At 44.4% G+C, this 21,571-nt stretch overlaps 1 protein-coding gene across 1 annotated transcript in view; it reads left to right on the top strand.

Annotated features, from left to right (window-relative positions):
- The window catches only part of csmd3a (CUB and Sushi multiple domains 3a), a 228,235-nt gene that overhangs the window by 123,514 nt on the left and 83,150 nt on the right, over window positions 1-21,571 (top strand). Inside the window, exons 32-35 of the mRNA XM_076280031.1 lie at window positions 12,767-12,880; window positions 14,116-14,211; window positions 14,657-14,860; window positions 21,405-21,529. Of these exons, the coding sequence (XP_076136146.1) occupies window positions 12,767-12,880; window positions 14,116-14,211; window positions 14,657-14,860; window positions 21,405-21,529 (539 nt within the window). The remainder of the gene's footprint in view (window positions 1-12,766; window positions 12,881-14,115; window positions 14,212-14,656; window positions 14,861-21,404; window positions 21,530-21,571) is intronic.

Below are 21,571 nucleotides of genomic sequence, written 5' to 3'. Positions count from 1 at the left end.
CCTGCGTGGATTATTGACAAAATTTCAGGGGCACTAGGGGAGGGGAGGGTGGTGGTTATGCTCGGAGGGTGGGGTGGGGTGGGGTGGGGTGGGGTGGTGGGGGCATCTGTTCATTAAATTTGCATAAATATAAGGGTTGATGGGTCTCCTAGCAACCAGCAAGGAAAAGTTCCGCATAGGGAGCTGGTCTGTGTAAAAAGGAAAAGAAAAAAAAACTTGAGGCGAGCCATGCCGATTCCTTTAGCACTTGGCTTCGGCGTTCCGCAGAGGCCAAGACATAACTATCGAGCTCAGCCTTATATATAATTCATGGCGGTAGCCGGCTCACTGATGAGTGAACTGAGATTAAGCTCGATGCTGGGGCATAGACAGGCCCACTCTGGAGCCTGAGAGGGGCCCCTCAGACGGCAGCACAGACGGAGAGATGGATCCCACAGCTCGGTGCTGACGGCTCGGCTTGATTGTTTGTGTGTCTGGCTCAGGTGTAAGCCAGCATTTGCCATCATGGAAGAGTTCTTAGCCAATGCTAGTGGCCATGAATTAGTCAAAAAGAAGCCTGATACAGTTTAACCCTGAATGTAGGCTTTCCGCAATTATTAGGAATGCTGAAAAACGTGAGTGTGCTCTTTGACAGTCATATGACAATATGTGACAACATATTCTTTGCCGCTCTTTTTTTTGTGCAATATTCTCTTGACCTCCAATTTGTTTGCCTCCATGTGACCGACACACATGAGTGTCCTCATTGCATTTTTTTTGGAGGCTTCGAATCCTCACTGCATTCAAGGACAAATTTATGGATGTGAGAGACTACCTTGGACCAGAGTGCATACGATTTTAAGAACGAGTCTACAGACTTATTGGAGATTAAATTGAGTGCTGACTCCGAGTCAGTTTGAATTTTTTACGCAGATGTGCACAATCAACTTTGTCACTCCGTGCAGATGGCACATTTACCAGCCAAATGGCGAGTGCCTCTTACACCAACTTCCCCCGCCAGCGTTGAATATGTTACGGTTGGTTGGGCAAATTTAGCTGTCAGGGAGGGAGCAGAGTCCTGCGATGGCAGTTTTCAGCGACACGCTAACAGGTGAAACCAGCCAGTAGCATTAATCAAGTCAAGTCACTTTTATTTATATATTTTTGTATGCACAGAGTGCAACCCAAAGCGCTCCACATGCAAGACTGATACACAAGACAAAAGATGCCGGACAGAGTGGCGTAGTCGCCAGCATACCTGTGACACCAAGACATAACAAACAAATTAGCAAACATAACAAACATTAGCGCACAGCTTCAACAAGACAGCCTGTCATACAGGGCCCTATTGAACTGTATGCTGGCCCTGTGTCAAATATGCCTGAATGAACGAATGGATGGGTGAATAGATAGATCAGCCCTTATCTCAAAACAACATCCTCAATCTTATTTCAGTAGTTTTCTTGGCGAGTATGCTAAGCATTCTAGTTCTTGCATGAATAGACTGATGTTATAGGCTAACACAAAGTGCAATGTGCAGGGTCACCACAGTTATTTCACAACTCCCACAGCTGCGTCTCCAACATCCTGATTCATGTTCGCCAAGGTCCCAGTTAAAGCTGAGAATACTTACGGAGAAAGGTCACCCTGAAATACTGCACCATAAATTCCCGTGTCAACATCCACGTTCACATGTTAACGGTGTCTGTAAATGTTTATGGCATGTTCGACATTAAAGAAAAGGAACAGTTCAGATGACAGGCACAGTGCCATATCAGTTAATGAGCAGAGTGTGTCATGCAGGAGTACAGCATACGTGTAATGTGTGGGGGCTTACCTAGCGTTCATGGGCATCGGAAAAACCTTTTCCCATTCCCATTTTCCACGTCATCATTCCGCATCATTCACGTCACCTCATGTGTGAGTCAGAGGTCGGAAACTGGGGCTAGATTTTGCTAACAGAGTTGCCCAGTTAGGGGCTCGTCATCACTGTTGTCGTCACGCTGTAGTTTGTTTGTAGTCCATGTGGCCTTTCATGTCCAACAGTTTTAATGTGAACTTGGGAATTTGCCGTTTTTGTCACTTGAAAGTTGCATATCTTTCTTTCACAAGCGTCTTACACTATATTTTAAGCAAATACAGTTATTTATTTAGGATTAGTGAGCGTATGTTGTGGCATCCGTGTTTGTCACACATTCCGAGGGCAAAGTACATGAACACTTGCTGTGGGAAAAACAAAGTAATCACGGGGGCGGTCCTTGTCATTCCCAGGTGCCATGAATGCACCAATAGACCTGAAGTTCGCCTACAAAAAAGAAGCAAAACTGCCATCTTTGCCCATATAAGGAGATCTGGGTGTTAATTGAAGCTAACTACCTATGGCAAGTTGCATTACAAGTTAGCTCTGGGGTAGCACAAATCAAAGTCTGCCGTCTACACTTACGGGAGATCACAGTATCCACTCGAAGGCAGAGGACAAAAGTGTGCTCAGGAAAACGTCTGCATTTCAGACTTTTTCATCCCCGCGAGAGTTTAACAGGTGCGATAATTTTAAATCCCTATGTTAATTTTCCATTGGAAAAATCGCCAGATACCGGATCTCAAAGATGCCAGCTTTTTTGTAGGCGAACTTCAGAGGTCTATTGAGTTGACCCACCCATGTCTGCACTTAGGATCCTGCTCATCGTATTTAAGTAAATTAGCCAATACATTTTGCCTAACTATCACCAGTTTTCTTGATTGCTAAGACACATTTTCTTGAAATTATGCTCCATTTCTTTGTTGTTGTCTTCCAAAACAAGTGAACAATTTGGCCTTTCCACCTGGAAACTAGTGTTAATTGGGTTGAAGCTGTGATGGCGTGAGGTAATGATATAGACCCTTTCAACAATAAAAACAAAAACAATTCTTGAATGCTTTATTTGGTTCCCAATCTACTTCCTCTGCATTAAGATAACATATGGAATGTTAAAACGGAAGCCTTGTGGGACCAACTATGATGCTGATAATGGAACTCTCTTGAAAGGGTCTATAGCAGTGGTTCTCAACCTTTTTTGAGCAAACGCCCCCCTGACCTTACTTTGATCCCCCCCCCCCCCCATTTCTGTGCTGTTTTGGTTTCTTCTAGCCTGGCGGGCCATCCTATATCATTGACATGTATAGTCTGGCATCGAATCATTCACCTCGCTTAATCCAAGGGGCGGGCAGAGAATTGTCTTTCAAACTGCCTAGGCATGCAATAGGCCAGCGCTACGACCATATCCGTATCCGGTCGGCAAAACGGCAAATACATCCTTCTTCGAAAGGAATGACTTAAGTGCATTGTGTTGATCTACTTTCAAAGAAAAGCACAAGTCCAACTCCTCCAAAGTTGACGCCAACGCCGATTCAAACAACCGCTCTTCGTTTGCCATAGCCACCTTCCTTGTTGTTCACCGTCGCAGGATGTCGTTATCCTGTTAAGCCCGCCTTAAGACTCTCTAACGAAATAGAGCGCTGTGATTGGCCGTCATCCACGGTGTTAAGCCAATAGAAATTCCTATGGTTCGATACTAGACGTACAAGCTGAGCAAATTAATTTGCCGCCGCTAGGGTGCGTCTAGATTTCTAGGCTAGGTTTCTTCTGGAATTATAAGAAAATGTCCCTATGAGCCTATTTTATTATTAAGCAGATTTAGCCCACTGTTAGAAGCAATAGGAGACTGGTTGGATAAAAAAAAAAACACTACCACATCAGCATTGGTTGTAATGATTTTTTTTTTTTTGTAATTAATAACATTAAATGTAGGCAACAAGACGTGTCATTTTATCATGGACAAAAATCAAGTGAACAACATATGAAGGGTTCAGATGCAAAAGCCTCTAAATGCCACCTACGTCAAAAATGAGATAAAGATGGTGAGTGAATGCTCTCCTCACATAGTATACGTTAATCAAATAATTTAACTTCAAAACCCACCAAATAACACTCTCTTCCTGGTCTGAAATATCGATTTCTATGCAAAAACCTATAGGAACTGGATTTTAAATACTCATTTAAAAGAAATGTGGTCAGACGGATTTAGAGGGTTTTGCATCTGAACTCTTCATATGCACCATCGCAACAATCCAACCAATCACAAAACAGATTCTGCGCGTGAGGCCTGTTTAGGCCTATATTTCGTATTTGATTAGCAACGGTGTTTTTCGTGGAGACTACGGTCAGGTGGTCGTTTCTAGAAAAGTTAGCAACGACGTTGCTCAACCACCATGGTACGACGCAACTTGCGACCAAACAACGACACTGTTACCTAGTGTTCATGTGCTTCGGAAAAACCTTTCTCTGAGTGAAAACATCATCATTCAGCGTCATTCACGTCACTTAATGTGTGAGTCAGAGGTCGGAAACTGGGGCTAGATTTTGCTAACAGAGTTGCCCAGTTAGGGGCTCGTCATCACTTTTGTCGTCACGTTGTAGTTCGTTTGTAGTCCATGTGGCCTTTCATGTCCAACAGTTTTAATGTGAACTTGGGAATTTGCCCTTTTTATCACTTGAAAAGCTGCATATCTTTCTTTAACGAGCATCTTACACTATATTTTAAGCAAATACAGTTGTTTGTTTAGGATTAGTGAGTGTATGTTTTAACCTTTGTTGTGGCATCCGTGTTTGTCACACATTCGATGGCAAAGCACTTGAACACTTGCTGTCGGAAAAACAAAGTAGCCATGGGGGCGGTCCTTGTCATTCCGAGGTGCTCTGAATGCACCCTTACACCTGTTCCCAGAAAGCATCGTACCTGTGTCGCAATTCACTACCTCCGACGTTCGAACACCGTAGTTCCAACAACGTTGTTGATGATGCAGCGATACATATCATTGGTGGAAACAGTGGCAACGTATAATACCCCACCCCCTAGAAATGTTCTGTCACGGCCTATGTCGACACTTTTCTAATCTAAACCGAGTGATTAATGCTGGCATTGTCATTGCCATCAGCCAAAACCTAAACCTATTGCAAGCATATAAAACAGTTAATTTAAGCAGACCAATATGAGTCATTATTTGTGTTAAATATCTATGTTGGAAAAAATATATAGCCTGGACAAATGTCTGGGTATCCCATAGGATAACAACTGTCTCGTGGCTTAACGGCAGCGCGTCAGTGCGCTGAGCGTTCGGCCGGAGTTCGCGTCCTATGTCTTCTTTTCATCTCTGACTAAGAGTAGGCCTACGAGACACAACAATAGGTTTTGACCATACATATTTATGTATATAGTTACTCTACATCGAGAGACCATAGGTAGGCCTATAATACATCAGTCAAAATCAATTGAATGTCACACTAGTTCACCTGCAGGTAGCGAGAAGCAAGAGGACAATCTCACATCATAAGAAAATCGAACCTACAACGTTGGGATAATAAGTCATCTGCTTTAGCCACTACACTATTTATCACTGCTGATGTAAGGGACTGTGAAGATTATAATACTAAAAGCAAGGCAATACTTGAATTAACATAAATAGCAAGAATGAGCCAAGTAGGGGAGTCAGTGTCTTAATCAAAATTAAGCTACAGGATAGATCAATCATTGAGTCATGAGATAAACATCCACTTCGCAAATTTTGGTTTAGGCGGTTGTGATTTTTGGTTAGGCGCTCCGGACACCAACAGGAACTACCAAGGAACGACACAAGTGCAGTAGTTCAAACGACCAAACTTTGCGTCCTTGTTTGCGATTGAGAGTTCGAACTACCCTTTCTAGAAACACCAAATCCAAGAACGATGGAGCGTACTACCAAGGTTGCGACGCAAGTTAGCAAACGATGCTTTCTAGAAACGACCCCCAGAGCAGCGAGCAGGGCTGGGGACGTGAGTCCGGGCGTGTGCAGGCCCGAACTGCACTGTATGACCACTGAGCATAGATAAACAGTAAAATGTAGCTGGGACGGTAGAGGGGTTAGAAACCCATGAATGAAAATAGTCTATTTATTTCAGGTAGCCTATTTTTGCACCAAAAATATGTGAAAACCATGGAAGTTTAAAATGTAAAAAAAAAAAAAAAAAAAACTCTCACGTTCCCAGCGCCCCCCTAGGTTGTATGAACGCCCCCTAGGGGGCGGTACCGCCCCCGTTGAGAAACCCTAGTCTATAGAATGCCAGTGTTTTCTAAAAGAGCTCATGGTTCAGCCAGTGATATTTGAAGGGGTTTTTGTAGTCAAAACAGGGGGCTGGAGTTAGTGATAGTTTTGGGAAATGCCTCTGACTGTCAGTGGATAGAGTTATGGTTTACAATGTTTACAATCATAAAAAGGCCCAGCAATACTGTTGGAGGGATAAAGAAAAAAATGTAAATTAGCTTTAGATAGACTTAGACCTTGCACTTTGTCCATGACAAGGTTCTTTTTTCTTTTTTACTTGGTTAAATGGTTCAGAGAAAAACAATGACAAGCAACAAACATCGCAGTAAAATGTTTCATTAAATTGATAATTGTTTTCCAATGGTGAGTTGTACCTCCAAGTACCTAGACATAATAAAATGCATTGGAATGGCTGTTGCTTCATTCACTCTACTAGTGCTTCTCCTGACCAAGGCTTTTATTCTAATCCTACCCTCTAATGGGTTTTCTGTTGTTCTCTTTATCTTTTTTTCTCACTATCTATCAGTAGATCCATTCTTTCTTTATCTCTCTCCTTTTCCCTGACATCCACATTAGCGGAAATTCACCACCAGGAACCAAAAGGAATGCTAACGCCATACCATACCCAATATATGCTGATCCGTTCAAATAAACTTAATTTCTAGGGTTGGACCCAGGACATTATGATAATTAATTGGCAGTAATGAAAAATAACTGTGAAGAAACGACAGAGTCAGGTTGCACTCGCTGCCTTTTTACCATGGAACACAATCTGCCACAAAGGATGATTCTGGACATTTTTCAGACAACCACTTTATTCTAGAAAATAAATTATTCACAAATTGTCAGCCAATGGCTCAGATTGTGATCACATGAATAGTTTTATGTGTCTAGATCCCCCCCCCCCATATACAAAATAAGTAAAGTAGCCAAACATCCATTTAGCATTGTGCTTTAAAGCCCTGGGAAGTGATGCATGACTAAGAGTGGTGCACATCGTATGACATGCACTCTCTGCACAGTAAACAAATTAGCCATCTTGGCATAGCTCTCCGCACTCTGCTCGCTCTTTATCAGATGCCAGCGCGTGTCGACTGGGAAGGGGTGTGGTTGTGACAGAATGCCCCTGTCACGCACGCTCATCACAGAGTCTTGTGGGCCGCGTGACAGGACGTGTTAGCCAGCTCATCCACAATTTCTCCAAACCTGTCCTCCACATTTTGGGGTTGTGTGTGTGTGTGTGTGTGTGTGTGTGTGTGTGTGTGTGTGTGTGTGTGTGTGTGTGTGTGTGTGTGTGTGGTTGTGGGGAGCGTTGCCTTAAATTTGCCTCCTATGAATAAATGAACGGATGAATAGATAGATTATCCCTTATCTCAAAACAAGAGGCAAAACAACGGGCCGTTCCAAGAGCGCCACCCACCCCCCCCCCCCCTCCCCCGTCAAAAATAAGTAACATTTTGGGGGCAGCTACTACCACAGAATGAGTGTAGAACTAGATGGCTGGTGAGTGACAGAGTGGGAGAGAAGAGTGGGCAGTGGTGGGCAGTGGTGGGCAATGGTAGGCAGTGGTGGGCAGTGTGAGCGGAGCAGGAAACGGCTGGCTGCAGGGCAGGGCGGGGGCTCCATGCGGTGCGCCCTCACGCTGCGGTGTGCTGGGGTGTGCTGGGGTGTGCTGGGGTGTGCTGGGGGGTGCTGGGGTGTGAGACTGCTGCTCACAGCCTCCGCTCTTATCAGCTGCCCTGTCAGCAGGCTCTCGTATGGCTTGTGTGGGAGTGTTTGTGTTTGGATGTGTGCGTGTGCGTGTGTGTGTATGTGTGTGTGTGCGTGCATGCATGTGTGTGTGTGTATGTTTCTGTGCTAGTGTGTTTGTGTGTGTGAGAGAGAGAAAAGGGTGGGGGGGGGTGTTGTATAAATGTGTGTGTTTGTGTGAGGGAAAGAGTGTGTGTGTGTGTGTTTATTTGTTTGTGTGTGTGTGTTTGTTTGAGGCTGTGTGTGTGGGACTTGTCGTTCAGTGCAGCCTCCAAAAAACTCCAGTGTAGTGTAGTCATGATGATCAAGCCAAAGGAGAGCTCTGTGGGCGACATGACCCATGTTTAGCTCTGTTCTCACCCTTGTTTTGAAACCAACCCGATAATGGATGGCTAGGAGAATTTGTCCTCTTTTGTTTCCTGCTTGATTCAAATAGATGTTGGGAGCTAGAGAGAGAGAGAGAGAGAGAAAGGGAGAGGGGGAGAGAGAGATGTGGAGAGAGAGAGAGAGAGAAAGGGAGAGGGAGAGAGAGAGAGATGTGGAGAGGGAGAGAGAGACCTCTTTGCTTGACAGTTGAATATTACCTTCATGTGAATGTTAGAGCACCCTAGCTTTTTAATGCTCAGATTCAGATTCATTTTAAAACATATTGTATTAAAGCCCCCCACACCCCCAACCACCCCCCCCCCCCCACACACACACACACACACACACACAAACATATTCACACAGTCACAAGCCCCCCTAACCTCTTCCACCTCCCTTAACTTTCTTTATATTTCTCATTATAATAACAAAAAAGGAGGTTTACTTAGCCCCAGGCGAGGCATGTGCTAAGATGTGCAACGCTAAGATGAATTACATTGGAAGAAAGCAGACTCCTGAGGTGTGACTCACAGCCTGCTGCAGCTTCTGCTGATGTGTGTGTGTGTGTGTGAGTGTGTGTGGCTGTGTGTGTTTTTTCTAGGGGGGGGGGGGTGCTAGAGAGAGTGACACAGATTTTTGGGGCTCCTTTTAACAGAGCAAACACCGGCTGTTATTATCTCGCCACACCGAGCAGCACACTCCCAATTAAGAGCTCCGGCTCGTGTTTGCCTCTCCGTCACACACTGAAGCCGGAGAGGAGAGGAGAGGAGTGCGTCGCCACCTCAGCCATGCTTAGTGATTAGGCATGGGCTTAGCTTGATGGAGGCAAGGGGAGGACTTGGCTGTGTACTTGTGCCACATCCGTGTTTTTCTCTCTAAATCAGTCAAATAACCCAATTAGGAGGTTCCGGGAAGAACACGCATCAACAGCAATCCCAGTGGCAGCGCTTGCTGATAGCACGCTTGACAACAGTGGCATGTGGATGCCAGGGTAGGTGCAGTTCAAGCCCACATCATTTCCTTGACCGACGACTGACGAGGAATGGAGAAGTGACACAAGGAACAGAGCATTTCCGGAATTAAAGGAGTGAAGGGAAAAGTAGCGTTTCTATGGGAACGGTATTTAATTGTGAAGTCTGAAAGGTCCCCGAAGTGTGAAGTATGTTGCAAGTGTGGTGACTCGCTGGGTTGATGGGTAGATGTAACGGATGCCAGCTAGTTTAGCTATGCGTGTGGAACGTTGGTAAATCTCACTCCCCCACGCCTCAAGAGTGCTGCTGGCATGAAAGCTAGTAGCCTGAGCTTTTAGCTCGATTGTCAGCACGCTCGACCCCCGATCCAAGGTGCTGCTGTTTCGCGGATTTGAGTCCGGTCGTGTGCAGGGCTGAACTGCGCAGGTTCAACACAATGAGTTAGAGAATGGTGTAATATGTAAAACTGTGCTTATGTAATATTATGTTACCTGCCCAATGTGCATGAGAAATGGAAATGGATTTTTCTACAGAAGGTTACATTATCAAACTAGATAAGTAGTATGTCGAGCCTAAAGCCTGAGGTGCATTCAAATTCGGCAAGCAGAGGCAAATGTTCACGGCTACTGCCTTGTTACTTGCCATTTTGTTTATGTTTAAAAGCGACCTTTTTTTGTTTTATTTTTTCAAAATTGACCATTTTAACACAGTGTTCAGATTTAAAAGTTCAAGGAAATAAAGTCCACCAGGAACATTCGCCTCCGTTGAATGTACTTCAGGCTTTATGCAACATACCACTAATCTCGCAGTAGTATTTGTTCCTGTTCTACAGCATCCGACAAGTAAATATTATTACTTCACTTAACTATGTGCCATACACAAGCATATATTAAACCGGTCACCTTGTCCCTACAAAAGGATTGGTGCACGGGTATTAAAGGAAGATTTTACAAATATTGCACTGCACAAGTTTAGTGCTACAAACAGGTGTAAACCAAATGAGAGCAGGGGAGATGTATGTCCTATTCTCCTTCCTTCTCCTGGTTCTCTCTCTATTTTTCTCTCTTTCTCTCTCTTTCTCTCTCTCTCTCCGCCTTCCACCCTGCCACTGTCTTGTAGAACAGCGTGGGGAGTCCCCTGGATCCCCCCCACATGTTTGTTTAGTTTTTTCTCCGGAGGTCACCCTATTTCCGTTCCTCTCAGCACTTTTAAGGATGATGGTCTTGTGTTTGTCAGCATTTAAAGCATGTTTTACACTCGCCAGGCCCCATCTGATTTCTCACCACCCTGGTCCTTTATGTGGGGTAGTGCCGCTCTCAAATAGCCAGGGAATCGATCAACAAGAGGCCAGGATGTATTTCAAGGCACTAAAGAGTCCTTGAGTTCTGAGTTTTTATTCTCTACTTCTGTTCTGAAAAGGAAGGTTCTTTCTGTGTGTATGTGTGTGTGTGTGTATGTGTGTGTGTTGTAATTGTGCTTGTGTGAATAATAGGTCAGAATGAATGAGTCACCATGTCGAGATGATGTCGATTGTGCTGCATGCTCCTCAAGTGGGTTCACACCAACACACACACACACACACACACACACACACACACACAGTGGTCTGCTGCCAGTGACCCTGATTCCACAGGAAGTTCTTTGGATTGCACTTAATGAGCAGCAAGCAGCCGTGTGCATGCCGAGAGGTTAGCCCGCCCGCGACAAGAGCGCTCTCCCCGACAGAATAGAGCATTAAAAGTGGATGCGACTGCAATGTGCCTTGATCCCTGCGTGTAGCACCGCCATCATAACGACTCCTTTGGATGGAGGGCTTCGAATAGGAAGAAGAAAAGACAAAAAAGGGGGATAGAAGAGGGGTGGTGTGGAAGGGAAGAACGCATCCCATGAACCTTGTGATTAATTAAACACCCAAGAGTACGGAGAATGTCAAAGCAAAGGCTGGAAAGGGCTTCACGTGACATTTATGATGGTTAAAAGACATGAAAAAAAGGCCTTTACTCTTCCTACTTCGCTAATTGTTCCCCATCCAGTCTGGCCCAATAGAGCTTGAAATAGCATGGAACAAACAAACAAGCGCAATGCTCATGTTCCTTCTCTCTGTGAACCATTAGGGCCCGTAACTACAGTGATGAGTGATGATAGGTCACTGGAGCCAAAGAGAATAGACCATCATAAATGCTGAATTAAGCAATTATGGCTATTGTTATGGCATGACTTTTATGCTAACATCTGTTTGCATGTGCATGTGAGTGGTCCTCAGGAGATGTGGTTTTGACTCCCCACTCTGCTAAGTGCATTATTCACTTTCTTATTTGTTCACATTCATCCGCCAGTGATGTGTTTTTTTTTTTTATATATTCGCTATATTTTTAATGCCAGCCCTCATCCCAGCAGCTCGGGATGGCAAATGATCGCTGAAATCTGTTCAGCACCAGGGCGGAGAGCGAGGAGGGCACAAAGCAGACGCTCGTGAGCAGTGCACTCCAAAAAAGCCCTTCATTGTATTCAGGTGGCGGTATTGTAGGAATGTCATTTTAGCGCGACGTCTCCGAATACGAATGAGGCTGTTTTGGTGCTGTTGTAACTGCCTGTATAGCAGCTGCAATGCACAATGTACTGTAGGAAGAAAAGAAGGCAGGTGTCATCAAACCTTGTTTACGCTCTTGTAAAGATGCATCAAATGGCAGGCAGATTTGGGGACTAAATTAGCAACAAAACAAAAAACAAAAAGAGACCGAGCCACGTGCGCTAACATGCATTCTCCACCTGCATCACGATCCACTTATGGCTGCTGATCGCCTGCTAATGTTGCTGTCTTTTCCTGCAGGCATATTCGGTTTAGTGGCCTCGGGGCAAACAGCCATGAGTTACTTCAGTGGCACATTGAGTATTGATTCCTTTCCTCCATCTTTTACTGTTGTTGTATGAGCCTATTGGATTTCTTATCCCCCTGCTGTGGAACATTTGAGCGTGGCGGCGTATAGGTGAGCTGGTGTTGAGGTGCGTGGCGGGGGAGGGGGATTGGCGGGGGGCTGGGGGTTGTGGAGGGTTGGGTTCTCCACGGTGGCTGAGGTTCTGAACCTGGTCACCCTGCTGCGAGACAGATTTGATAAGCAGTGATTGTCTAGGGAGGGAACTGTAAGTGGGGTGAGAGATTGGGGAGGATCGTGCTGGATGGCAGTTGCCTGGGCCGCTTCAGTCTCATTACCACTCAGACGCGGTGAGAAATTGTGTCTCTGTGTGTGTTTATTTATTTATATAGTATAGTATAGCCATGGCCCATGTTATTAGAGTCTAATGAGAGCCATGTCTGCTGTCAACCGTCAAGGGTTTCTTGAGATACTAGAGAGAGAGAGAGAGAGAGAGAGAGAGAGAGAGAGAGAGAGAGAGAAAACACTGTGTCATCAGAAAATAGACAAAAAAATCTGTAGAAAAAATGGTGTGGAACCAAAGAGGGATGCCCATGGTGTGACGGAGGGATCTTTTTCTCAGGGGGACGTGCGTCACTCGGAGGTTACCGGGTAGTACACATGTTTGATGGTGGTGATTTATTTTTGTAACATTATTTTTCTTGTCCACAGTGCTCTTTGGGCAGTTTGTCGTCTTCCAGACTACCACACATGACATGGTGGAGATTTATGATGGACCCTCACAAGAGTCTCCCCTGCTGGCCTCCTTACATGGCTCTCACTCAGGTAAACCAAACCAAACCAAACGCCAATCAAGGGGACTAGGAAATTCATAATGTGTATTTTAACATATTAGTAACACATAACGGAGGGAGTTGTTATGATGTTAGAAAGAACTTCATTTATGATGTGAGTACTGTATACTGAAAGATATCTGACTGACGTGATTTTCACCATATGTTCATCTATAGAGTTGCTTAGACATCTGTTGCCTTCTTATGGTTCATTTCTCATCAATTAAGATGAAGTGAAGGAATGAAAAGATAAAAGGTAACACGTTCTGATGGCCATAGGGGCCTGAGGAGACGAAAAAAAAGAAAACAAACTCACTCTGCAGAGAGACGAGGTCTTCAGAGGCATCCGCAAAGCGAGCGTACAAGCATGAACTGGCAATCTATGCACCTGTATGGCTCAGGCCTTATAAATATGTATGATCTGCTGTGCATTCGCCAAGCGAAATGTGCACCGCAAGAGAGAGAGAGAGAGAGGAGAGAGAGAGAGAGAGAGAGAGAGGAGAGAGAGAGAGAGAGAGGGGAGAGAGAGAGTGGTGGGGCGGATGGGCAGCTAGCAAATCAAGCAGAAGCTCTGGCTGGGGCTGTGGCAGGTGAGGGTGTGTGTGTGTCTGTGTGTGTTAGCAGTTCACTTCACGCCTTTCAAATGGGCCCCATCCACTCCCTGCCTAGGCTGCTCAGATAGTGGTGAACATCTTGTCCTTTACCTCCCCCAGCCCTGGATTAAAAATGTAATCAAATGATCTCTTGTATGCACTTGAAGCAGCGTGTAGTAGATTGAACAGATAAAGGAAGGGAGGGGGGGGGGGGTGTTAAAAAGCAAAACAAACAATGGTTGAGGCTTGATTGCTATTTTGCCAGGTAGCATAAAGACTAGATGGTTTCCATTAAGCACAAGGGACTGGTGCAGCAGGGATTGTGTGTGTGAGCCAACACACACACACACACACACACACACACACACACACACTGTTGGCCCCACCACCGGTGTCTGGGTCCCCAGCCGTCAGATTGGCAAATGACATCTCAGGGCTCCTCAATAGCCCAGGCCACCGCAGTGCCCAAGATGCCTCGATGCTGAGTGGGTAAAGGGAATCTTATTTCGGCACAGCAAATAAACAAACTCGTAATATCGCTGATTTGGTTGGGAGATACGAAAGGAAGATGTGGAGGATGCAATGACACTGCCAAAAAAGGGAATCCATGCCTGCCTCTTACTCCCTCTCCCAGGGGAGACCTTGCCTCTAAGCTCGGGAAATGAAATCACAATCAAGTTTACCTCCGAAGCACCAAACCCTGCCAAGGGGTTTCATTTCGTGTATCAAGGTAAGCTACCGTAAGCGCTTTCCTCTTCGTCAATTCTATCGATCAGAACAGGCTAAAATGATAGATGAAAAAAAGGATGGTACGAAAAAAACTTCAGGCCATCAATAGCAGTCAGACCAAACCAGATTTGTCAGGTTTGGAGAAGGTTGTCAGGAAAGATTTGACTTACTTGTAATATTTAAATAGCAGAGGTCGCCAGATAAATAAGACATTGCGAAAAAGTTGTCCATGAAAATCTCCCGAGTCTTTCAATGTTCTTTTCATCTTTTTTTTCCTCTTTCTTACACTTCTCTCTCCCTGCTGTGTGTGAAACGCTGTATACTTCTCCCTCTCTCTCCTCTGTCTTTCCCAACCTCTCTGTTTCTCTCTCTCTCTCCTCTCTCTTTCCCCACCTCTCTCTCTCTCTCTTTCTCTGGCTCTGTGTCCGATCCTTCTCTGGCCTCAGCCGTGCCCAGGACCAGTGCATCGCAGTGCAGCTCGGTGGCGGAGCCGCGCTTCGGCAAGCGCCTCGGCAACGACTTTGGCCTGGGCGCCATGGTGCTGTTTGAGTGCAACCCTGGCTACACGCTGCACGGAGCCACGGCCATCCGCTGCGAGGCCGTGCCCAACACCCTGGCCCAGTGGAATGGCACTGAGCCCACCTGCACTGGTGAGTAGGGGGGAGACGAGGTCAAGGAAAGAGGGATAGAGAGATAGATAGAGAGAGAGAGAGAGAGACGGGGCAGGGAGGGCAAGACATGGCACTAAAGCGCGGAGTGGAAAAAGGGTTGCTATGAAACACTCGGTCGACTGGAATACAATTATACCCACTTGCAGCAGTGAGTGGAGGCACCAAAGTCCAATATTAGTATGCAAATACTGCAGCTACATATTGTTAACACAATGTTCCGAATATGCAGTCTTCATGGGAATATCCATCCATCCGCAAATATACCTGTGCTCTCTCTCTCTCTCTGTCTTTCTCACACACACGCACACACACTCATACACACACACACACACACACACACACACACACACACACACTCATACACACACACACACACACACACACACACACACACACACACACACACACACACATACACACACACACACTAATAAATAGTATTTTCAGTGCAACTTGAGGAGCTTTTAGGGTGCACATTTCAGCATCATTATTCTAATTTGAGCAGAACCCTGTTTAAATAATACAAACTTAAACAGTGGGAGACGGTGTGGAAATATTAGACTAATTTCAACTAAAGCAAACCTAATTTTAAGGAAGCGATTTTATAAAACCCTACTAAATGCATTCGCTTTGCAGTTGCCTGCTGGAGGGATAGGCACCAGGAAAAAGAATCAAGTTTTTTATTCAAATGCAATTGCTCTCAGAGGACATGGACATGCAACAAGGCAAGAAGTCCCAAGAGAGGGGAGCAAGAAAAAAATGATGGATTGGCTAAAGAGACAGAAACCGACAGAGAGAGAAAGAGTTTGAACTTGAGCAAGATGTCCGGCAATGGTGCGGTGTGGAAGGATGTACAAGAAAAGAGAGAGAGAGAGAGAGAGAGAGAGAGAGAGAGGTGACAGGTAAAATGACAGAGTGCTAAAGACAGGTATAGAAAACAAGACGTTGGGAAGAGTTGTTGCAGGAGGTGAGAGATTGAGAGGAGGAGTAATGAAAGTTGAAAAGAGATCAATGAGAAAAGGGCCTGCAGCTAATAGATACATGTGCCGTCCGCCATCGCATGAAGCTAAGTCTGTTAGCAACCTGCGGCGTTTACAGGTTACAAGTTAGCACTTATACCGCCTCCAGTGTGTAGATACAAACTGACAGAGTATCTAAAATGTCATCATCTGCAGATATGCCAGTGGCCTCACAGCTGATGTGGAATACCATTTTTTCTGTTCTTTTTTGTGTTGGACAGCAAACAAATAACCTCATCATATTGCTACATAGGATGTCAAACAATTACATGCTCTAGCCTTGCAGAGATAGGCTGCATTCCTCTGTGTACATATAGGAAGAGATTGTTGAATCCTGTTTTAATAAGAGAATATGTGTACCGAAACTAGACACAGGGTTGAAGTGTGCCTGTGACTGGCATTTTTACCTCACCAGGAAACACAGAATTGCCACGCTGATGATGACATTGTTGTCAGCGTTGGGTGGCCATTTGTTTGGCTTTCGTCTGGATACCCTCACGAAAAATATAGTAATACTATACAATTTCTTTAGTAATTTTTTATCTATATCGTATCTGTAGTTTTCCTATAGTACAGTCTCATTGCACTTCTATAGTATGCCCAAAAATGCTATAAGATTCCTTGCGATTTCTTTTTCGAACCCTCTGGCTGGACTTGGGTTGGATGTGTCCTCCTTCTTGACATGTGCCATGCAACAGCGAACAATGCTGGAGTAGCAATTATGAGTACAATGCGTAGCCTACTCCACAAGGTTTTGGAGCACCATACACAGGCTTCACTCGGCACACAAGACAACAACCCCACTGACTCCTCCACAACTGAACAAAATCATTGTGGTGTCCTTTGTCCTTCTGTCAGAGTCTTGCTGATGGTCACTCACCCGTGTTAGAGTTACAAGTGTTTGGATCCTGTGGTTTTTCTGTCAAACAGAACATTTGAATGGTGCTCCATATATTCGTGTGAATTAGGTTTTTTGAGTGAATTGAGTGTTTCTGTATCTCTTCAGATAAGAAGCAGCAATGACACATATTTGTAACTAGGCTACAGTTTTGACTGCTGGCTATGTGAAAACACTACGTTCTAGGCAGCCTCATCTGTGGACTGCTAATTATGACTGCCTGTGCAATGCAAATATAGACTTTTATTTGGCTATTTGGCTGTCACCAAAGACTGGTGACTACTGTATTTTGTCCGTTGTTGCAGACTTGTCTTAGTGAGGTAGCGCACACAAGTTTGTCAGAATATGTGAATGAGTGTGGATTTAGAACACATTGGTGTGTACACACAGTAGGAGCATTTTGTGAAATGTACACGTATGCATATACTGTACATACATACGTAAGTGAACATTTGAGGAGAGAGCATGTAAGACTGGCTATTAACAAGGAGTTGCGGAAGTAGAGGTTGGAGAGAAGTTATTTTGTGACTTACTATACATGCAGCATTGTGTGGCAATCATATGTTGTACCACTATGCGGTACATCTAGTTGTAAAATAGCATCCGTCTTTGAGCTACACTTTTGGAGCCTCCAGTTTAAAGGTAAGTGCCTTGAGCTAAACATACAGCTTTTTAGTTTGGTGTCAGTGCCAGCTAGCGTCTCCGCTGGTTATTAGACTTCCTCCCTGGCAGCCATTTTAACAGGAGCTAATTCCATTCCTCCAGTTTAGCATGGTGAAATAGTAAGCATCACGCTAGTTATAGCCTGTAGCAAATTACATTATTTTGGCCAAAGTTTCGTCACATGGAAGTATTTATTTTACTGGCGTCTGGTCCAGCAGCCACCACCACGCACATAAAAGATCCTTTAAAACAATGCAGTGCTGTGCAGTGTTCCACCACACTGATCACAGGGCTTGCTTTTCTGTCTCAGAGTACAGGTTGCAGTGTTTCATTCTTTTCATTCTCATTCTGTCTATCTTCCTCTCTCTCTCTCTCTCTCTCTGTCTCTGTTTGTTTGTTTTGTGTGTGTGAGTGTGTGTGTGTGTGTGTGTGTGTGTGTGTGTGTGTGTGTGTGTATGTCTGTGAGAGAGAGAGAGAGAAAGAGAGAGAGAGAGAGAGAAAAGGAATTCCAGCACAGTAGCTGGAGCCTGGAGGCAAGGTAGTGTGATGATTCAGTGAGGTGGAGTGTTTGTTACACTGCAGCCTGTGCAACCAAGTGCAGCAAGTGGGGTTGCTATTGGAAACCAGAGTGCATATTGTGCAACCCTTCTCTCTTCCTCTGCCTCTCTATCTTTCTCACTCTCTCTCTCTCTCTTCCTCTCTCTCACTTTCACCCCCCCCCCACACACACACACGTATCTATCTCTCCTCCATGTTTAAGTAGTGATGTTATAAGAGAAGCATTCAAATCTTAACAAATGTTGGTTGTTCATTCCCTAGGTGTTAAATCATAATTTTAGCTTTACGTGATGGCCTCAAGTTATGGTATTCACTGTGAGGAAAAGCTTAAGCATTTGTTGTGTGTGAGTTTTATGTGTTTAAGTGTGTGCGGCAGTGTATGTGTGTGTGTGTGTGTGTGTATGTGTGTATTTAAGTGTGTATTTAAGTCAAATGTTCACAATGTGTGAGTGCACACGTGCGTAGGTGTATGCTCATTGACTGCGTTTTCACATTAACAGTAAACATCTCTGGGCAAGCAGAGATGTGATGTCGCTCACTGTGTTTTTTTCCCACCTACTTACAGTAGTGTAGCTCTAAAAGTGCCACAGTGTCTAGGAGTCTGGAGAGTTGGGTGGGCGGAGGAGGAGGAGGAGGAGGAGGAGGATGATTGATTTTGACCTCTGCAAGCCGTCCTTATCCTTGACAGCTCGTGTCAAACAGCATCTTGGAACTGCGAAATGTCCTTGTTGTGTTTTGTACACTCGGGGAACGCTCCTCTCGCTAGCGACTTATGTCGTGGCACAAAAATGCACCACGAGGGCCACGGCTAGAAAACAAGTTGACAAACGAGGTGGGAAAACGGCTTAATGGCACAAAAAGGGTGTGAGTGTGGGGAGTGGAGGAGTGCAAGGCTTTTCATGAACTATACTTAGACAAAAAAGTCAAAGTCTTCCTCCTTTTTTCTTTTGAAAAGACTTGACATTGGTTTCCTGTTTGTTTAGGCTGACAGACACCTTCTTTTGTTCTGGATATATTTTTGTTCTCTCTGTTGTCATGGATGGCATTGGTGTGGGTGATGAGCTGAAGCCGAACTGGCATCTGAGCTGCCTGCAAGTTACATTAATGGCTAGTTTGCCCTTTATGTTCATTTTGGACAAAGGTGTCTGCTAAATCCATAACCATAACCATAACCATTTTGTTGACATTAATTTTGCTGAACATGGAACAAAGGTATATTTCCCTGTGATGTTCTAGAATATTTTCCTGGGTTGTCGGATGAGAGTCTTCTCTCAGTCTCCGTCTGTACCTCTCAGGCAAATAAACAACTTTGTTTTCCTATTTAATGATCTAAAATGAGCCAGTGAGATTAGCACATTAATGAAAGAAAAGAATAATTAAAAACTTTACAATAAGTTCAGTGTACAGTAATTTATGTAATATCCAATTGTATACTTTATCTGGGGCAGTGGTGTCTTGTTTAATGAGGCTTTTCTAAAGTTTCTGTCATTGATCAACAGCCTATTTCGACTTTGGGAATTGTTTGCCGTATATGACAAATGGCCAACTTCAATTTCAAAAGAACCGAACAGACTCCATTGACGAGTCAGAGCCAGTGCCAGACAGCAGTACAATAGAGAGCTGCTCTCATCACCACAGAGGGCTCATCAGATAGGGAAACAAAGACAGTGAAGGAAGCTCTTTGGCTTGGGAATGAAACACGCTTTCGCCCGCCTGGTGCTTTTGACATGCTGAGGGGAAGAGTGTCATGCATAAACATATGTACATTCTCATTCTCTCTGGCGGAAATGAATTTATCAAAGCCCAATTGAATTTGACGCTTGTCACCTGCTGCCCCCACAAGTCTTCCAGCAGCAGTGGAAGCACGATATTGACTGTTGGTATGTGTGTGTGTGTGTGTGTGTGTGTGTGTGTGTGTGTTTGTGTGTGTGCGTGTGTGTGTGTGTGTGTGTGTGTGTGTGTGTGTGTGTGTGCGTGTGTGTGTGTGTGTGTGTGTTTGTGTATGTGCGTGCGTGCGCGCATACGTGTGGTTTTGTGTGTGTGTGTGTGTTTGTGCATGTGTGTGGTTGTGTGTGTTGATCAAAGTAATGAGTATGTGTTTGCAACTGTTGGCTCGTATCAGCTTATGGTAAACACTCATAAAAAGAAAACGCTTATTACCCAGGCCAGTTAAAAAGGGAGAGTTTATTAGACTGAACCAGATGCAGAGACATCAAATGGAATCAATGGGAGAATGGGCCTGAATAATTGAAATTGAAGAATGCATAATGCTCTTTTATTCCACTTAGAGAGAAGCCTCCCAAAGTGATGGAAGTTACAAAGCTGACTTACCCCACTTCCCCGAAGCGAAGGTCTGGCAAAGTGAAATGTTGAAAAGAAGGGAGCAAGAGAGAGAAAGAAGATAAGAATTAGAATGACGCAGAGAAGCCAGGGACGATATCTCTGACCTTTTGTGTTCTAGTATGCCGAGTTCTCTGTCTTAACCAGGCCAGGACAGTGGCAGACAAAGACAAAGGCAGTGGTACTTTGGGAGTAAAAAAATTGGTTTGCATCAGAAAAGACAAAAGTGCATCAAACGTTAGGCGTTGTTAGTATTGATGAGATGAAATGAAATTGAAGTTACTATGAGACCAGGGTTAGATCTACACTTTATATGTGTTGGTAGTGGTACTTGACAAATAGTTTTGTTTGGAAAACAGCCATACCAAAAAACTGAAATGTTTGACAATAACTCACCTGAAAGCACTTGTTTAAAGATGAAAGCAGGCCTGAGTAGATACTGAGGGTTAGTTTTAAGACCCTGAGAGGTAAAATCTATAATTTACTTGTTTAACTACTTAATTTACCTTTGTTGAACTAAGTCTGTATTAAGCATTGCGACACATTGCTTGTGGCACATTTCACTTTCTCACACAAATTTTTTACATTTTTAAACTGTATTTACTGAATTCTCCACTTTTTCTCTCCTCTCCCTCTACACTTTTTTTCTCCTTTATTTTATTTTCCTCTTTGTTCTGACAAAGGTTGCATCAGACTTTTCCTTTTTCAGTGCTCACCTCTGTTCTATACTACTCTCCCCAAAGAATCATCTCATGCTCCTCTCTGAATCCACCTCTCATTCTTTGACTTGATGACTCAAGAAAAGCTCTCTCCCTTTCTTTTTCTCTCTTTGTCTCTCTCTCCCTTTCTTTCTCTCTCTTTCTCTCTCTCTACCTTTCTTTCTCTCTCTCTCTGTCTCTCTCTCTCCCTTTTTTTTCTCAGCTCTTACCCCTGGTGCTAGTTGTTTGTGTAGCACAGATCTTGAGGGCCCCTTTGTCATACACTGCCTTTCTTTTCTCTTCTTTCTCCCTCTCTCTCTCTCTCTCTCAAAAAATCTGTCTCTCAGTTCCCTGCGGAGGGGTTCTGACTGCGCGCCGTGGGACCATCCTGTCTCCCGGATACCCGGATCCCTATGACAACTATCTCAACTGTGCTTGGAAGGTCTTCGTGCCAGAGGGTGCTGGGATCCAAGTGAGGAAACCATCTCAGAATTTTTCTTTTCCAAAAAATAAA

Source organism: Alosa pseudoharengus, unplaced genomic scaffold, assembly GCF_046254945.1.
Source record: "Alosa pseudoharengus isolate Yale_2024_CS ecotype anadromous, Long Island Sound unplaced genomic scaffold, YU_APseudo_1.1 YU_APseudo_1.1_scf_12, whole genome shotgun sequence".
Classification (NCBI taxonomy): domain Eukaryota; kingdom Metazoa; phylum Chordata; class Actinopteri; order Clupeiformes; family Clupeidae; genus Alosa; species Alosa pseudoharengus.
Note: the sequence above shows the minus strand (reverse complement) of the source record. Positions and strands in the feature narration are given on the sequence as shown.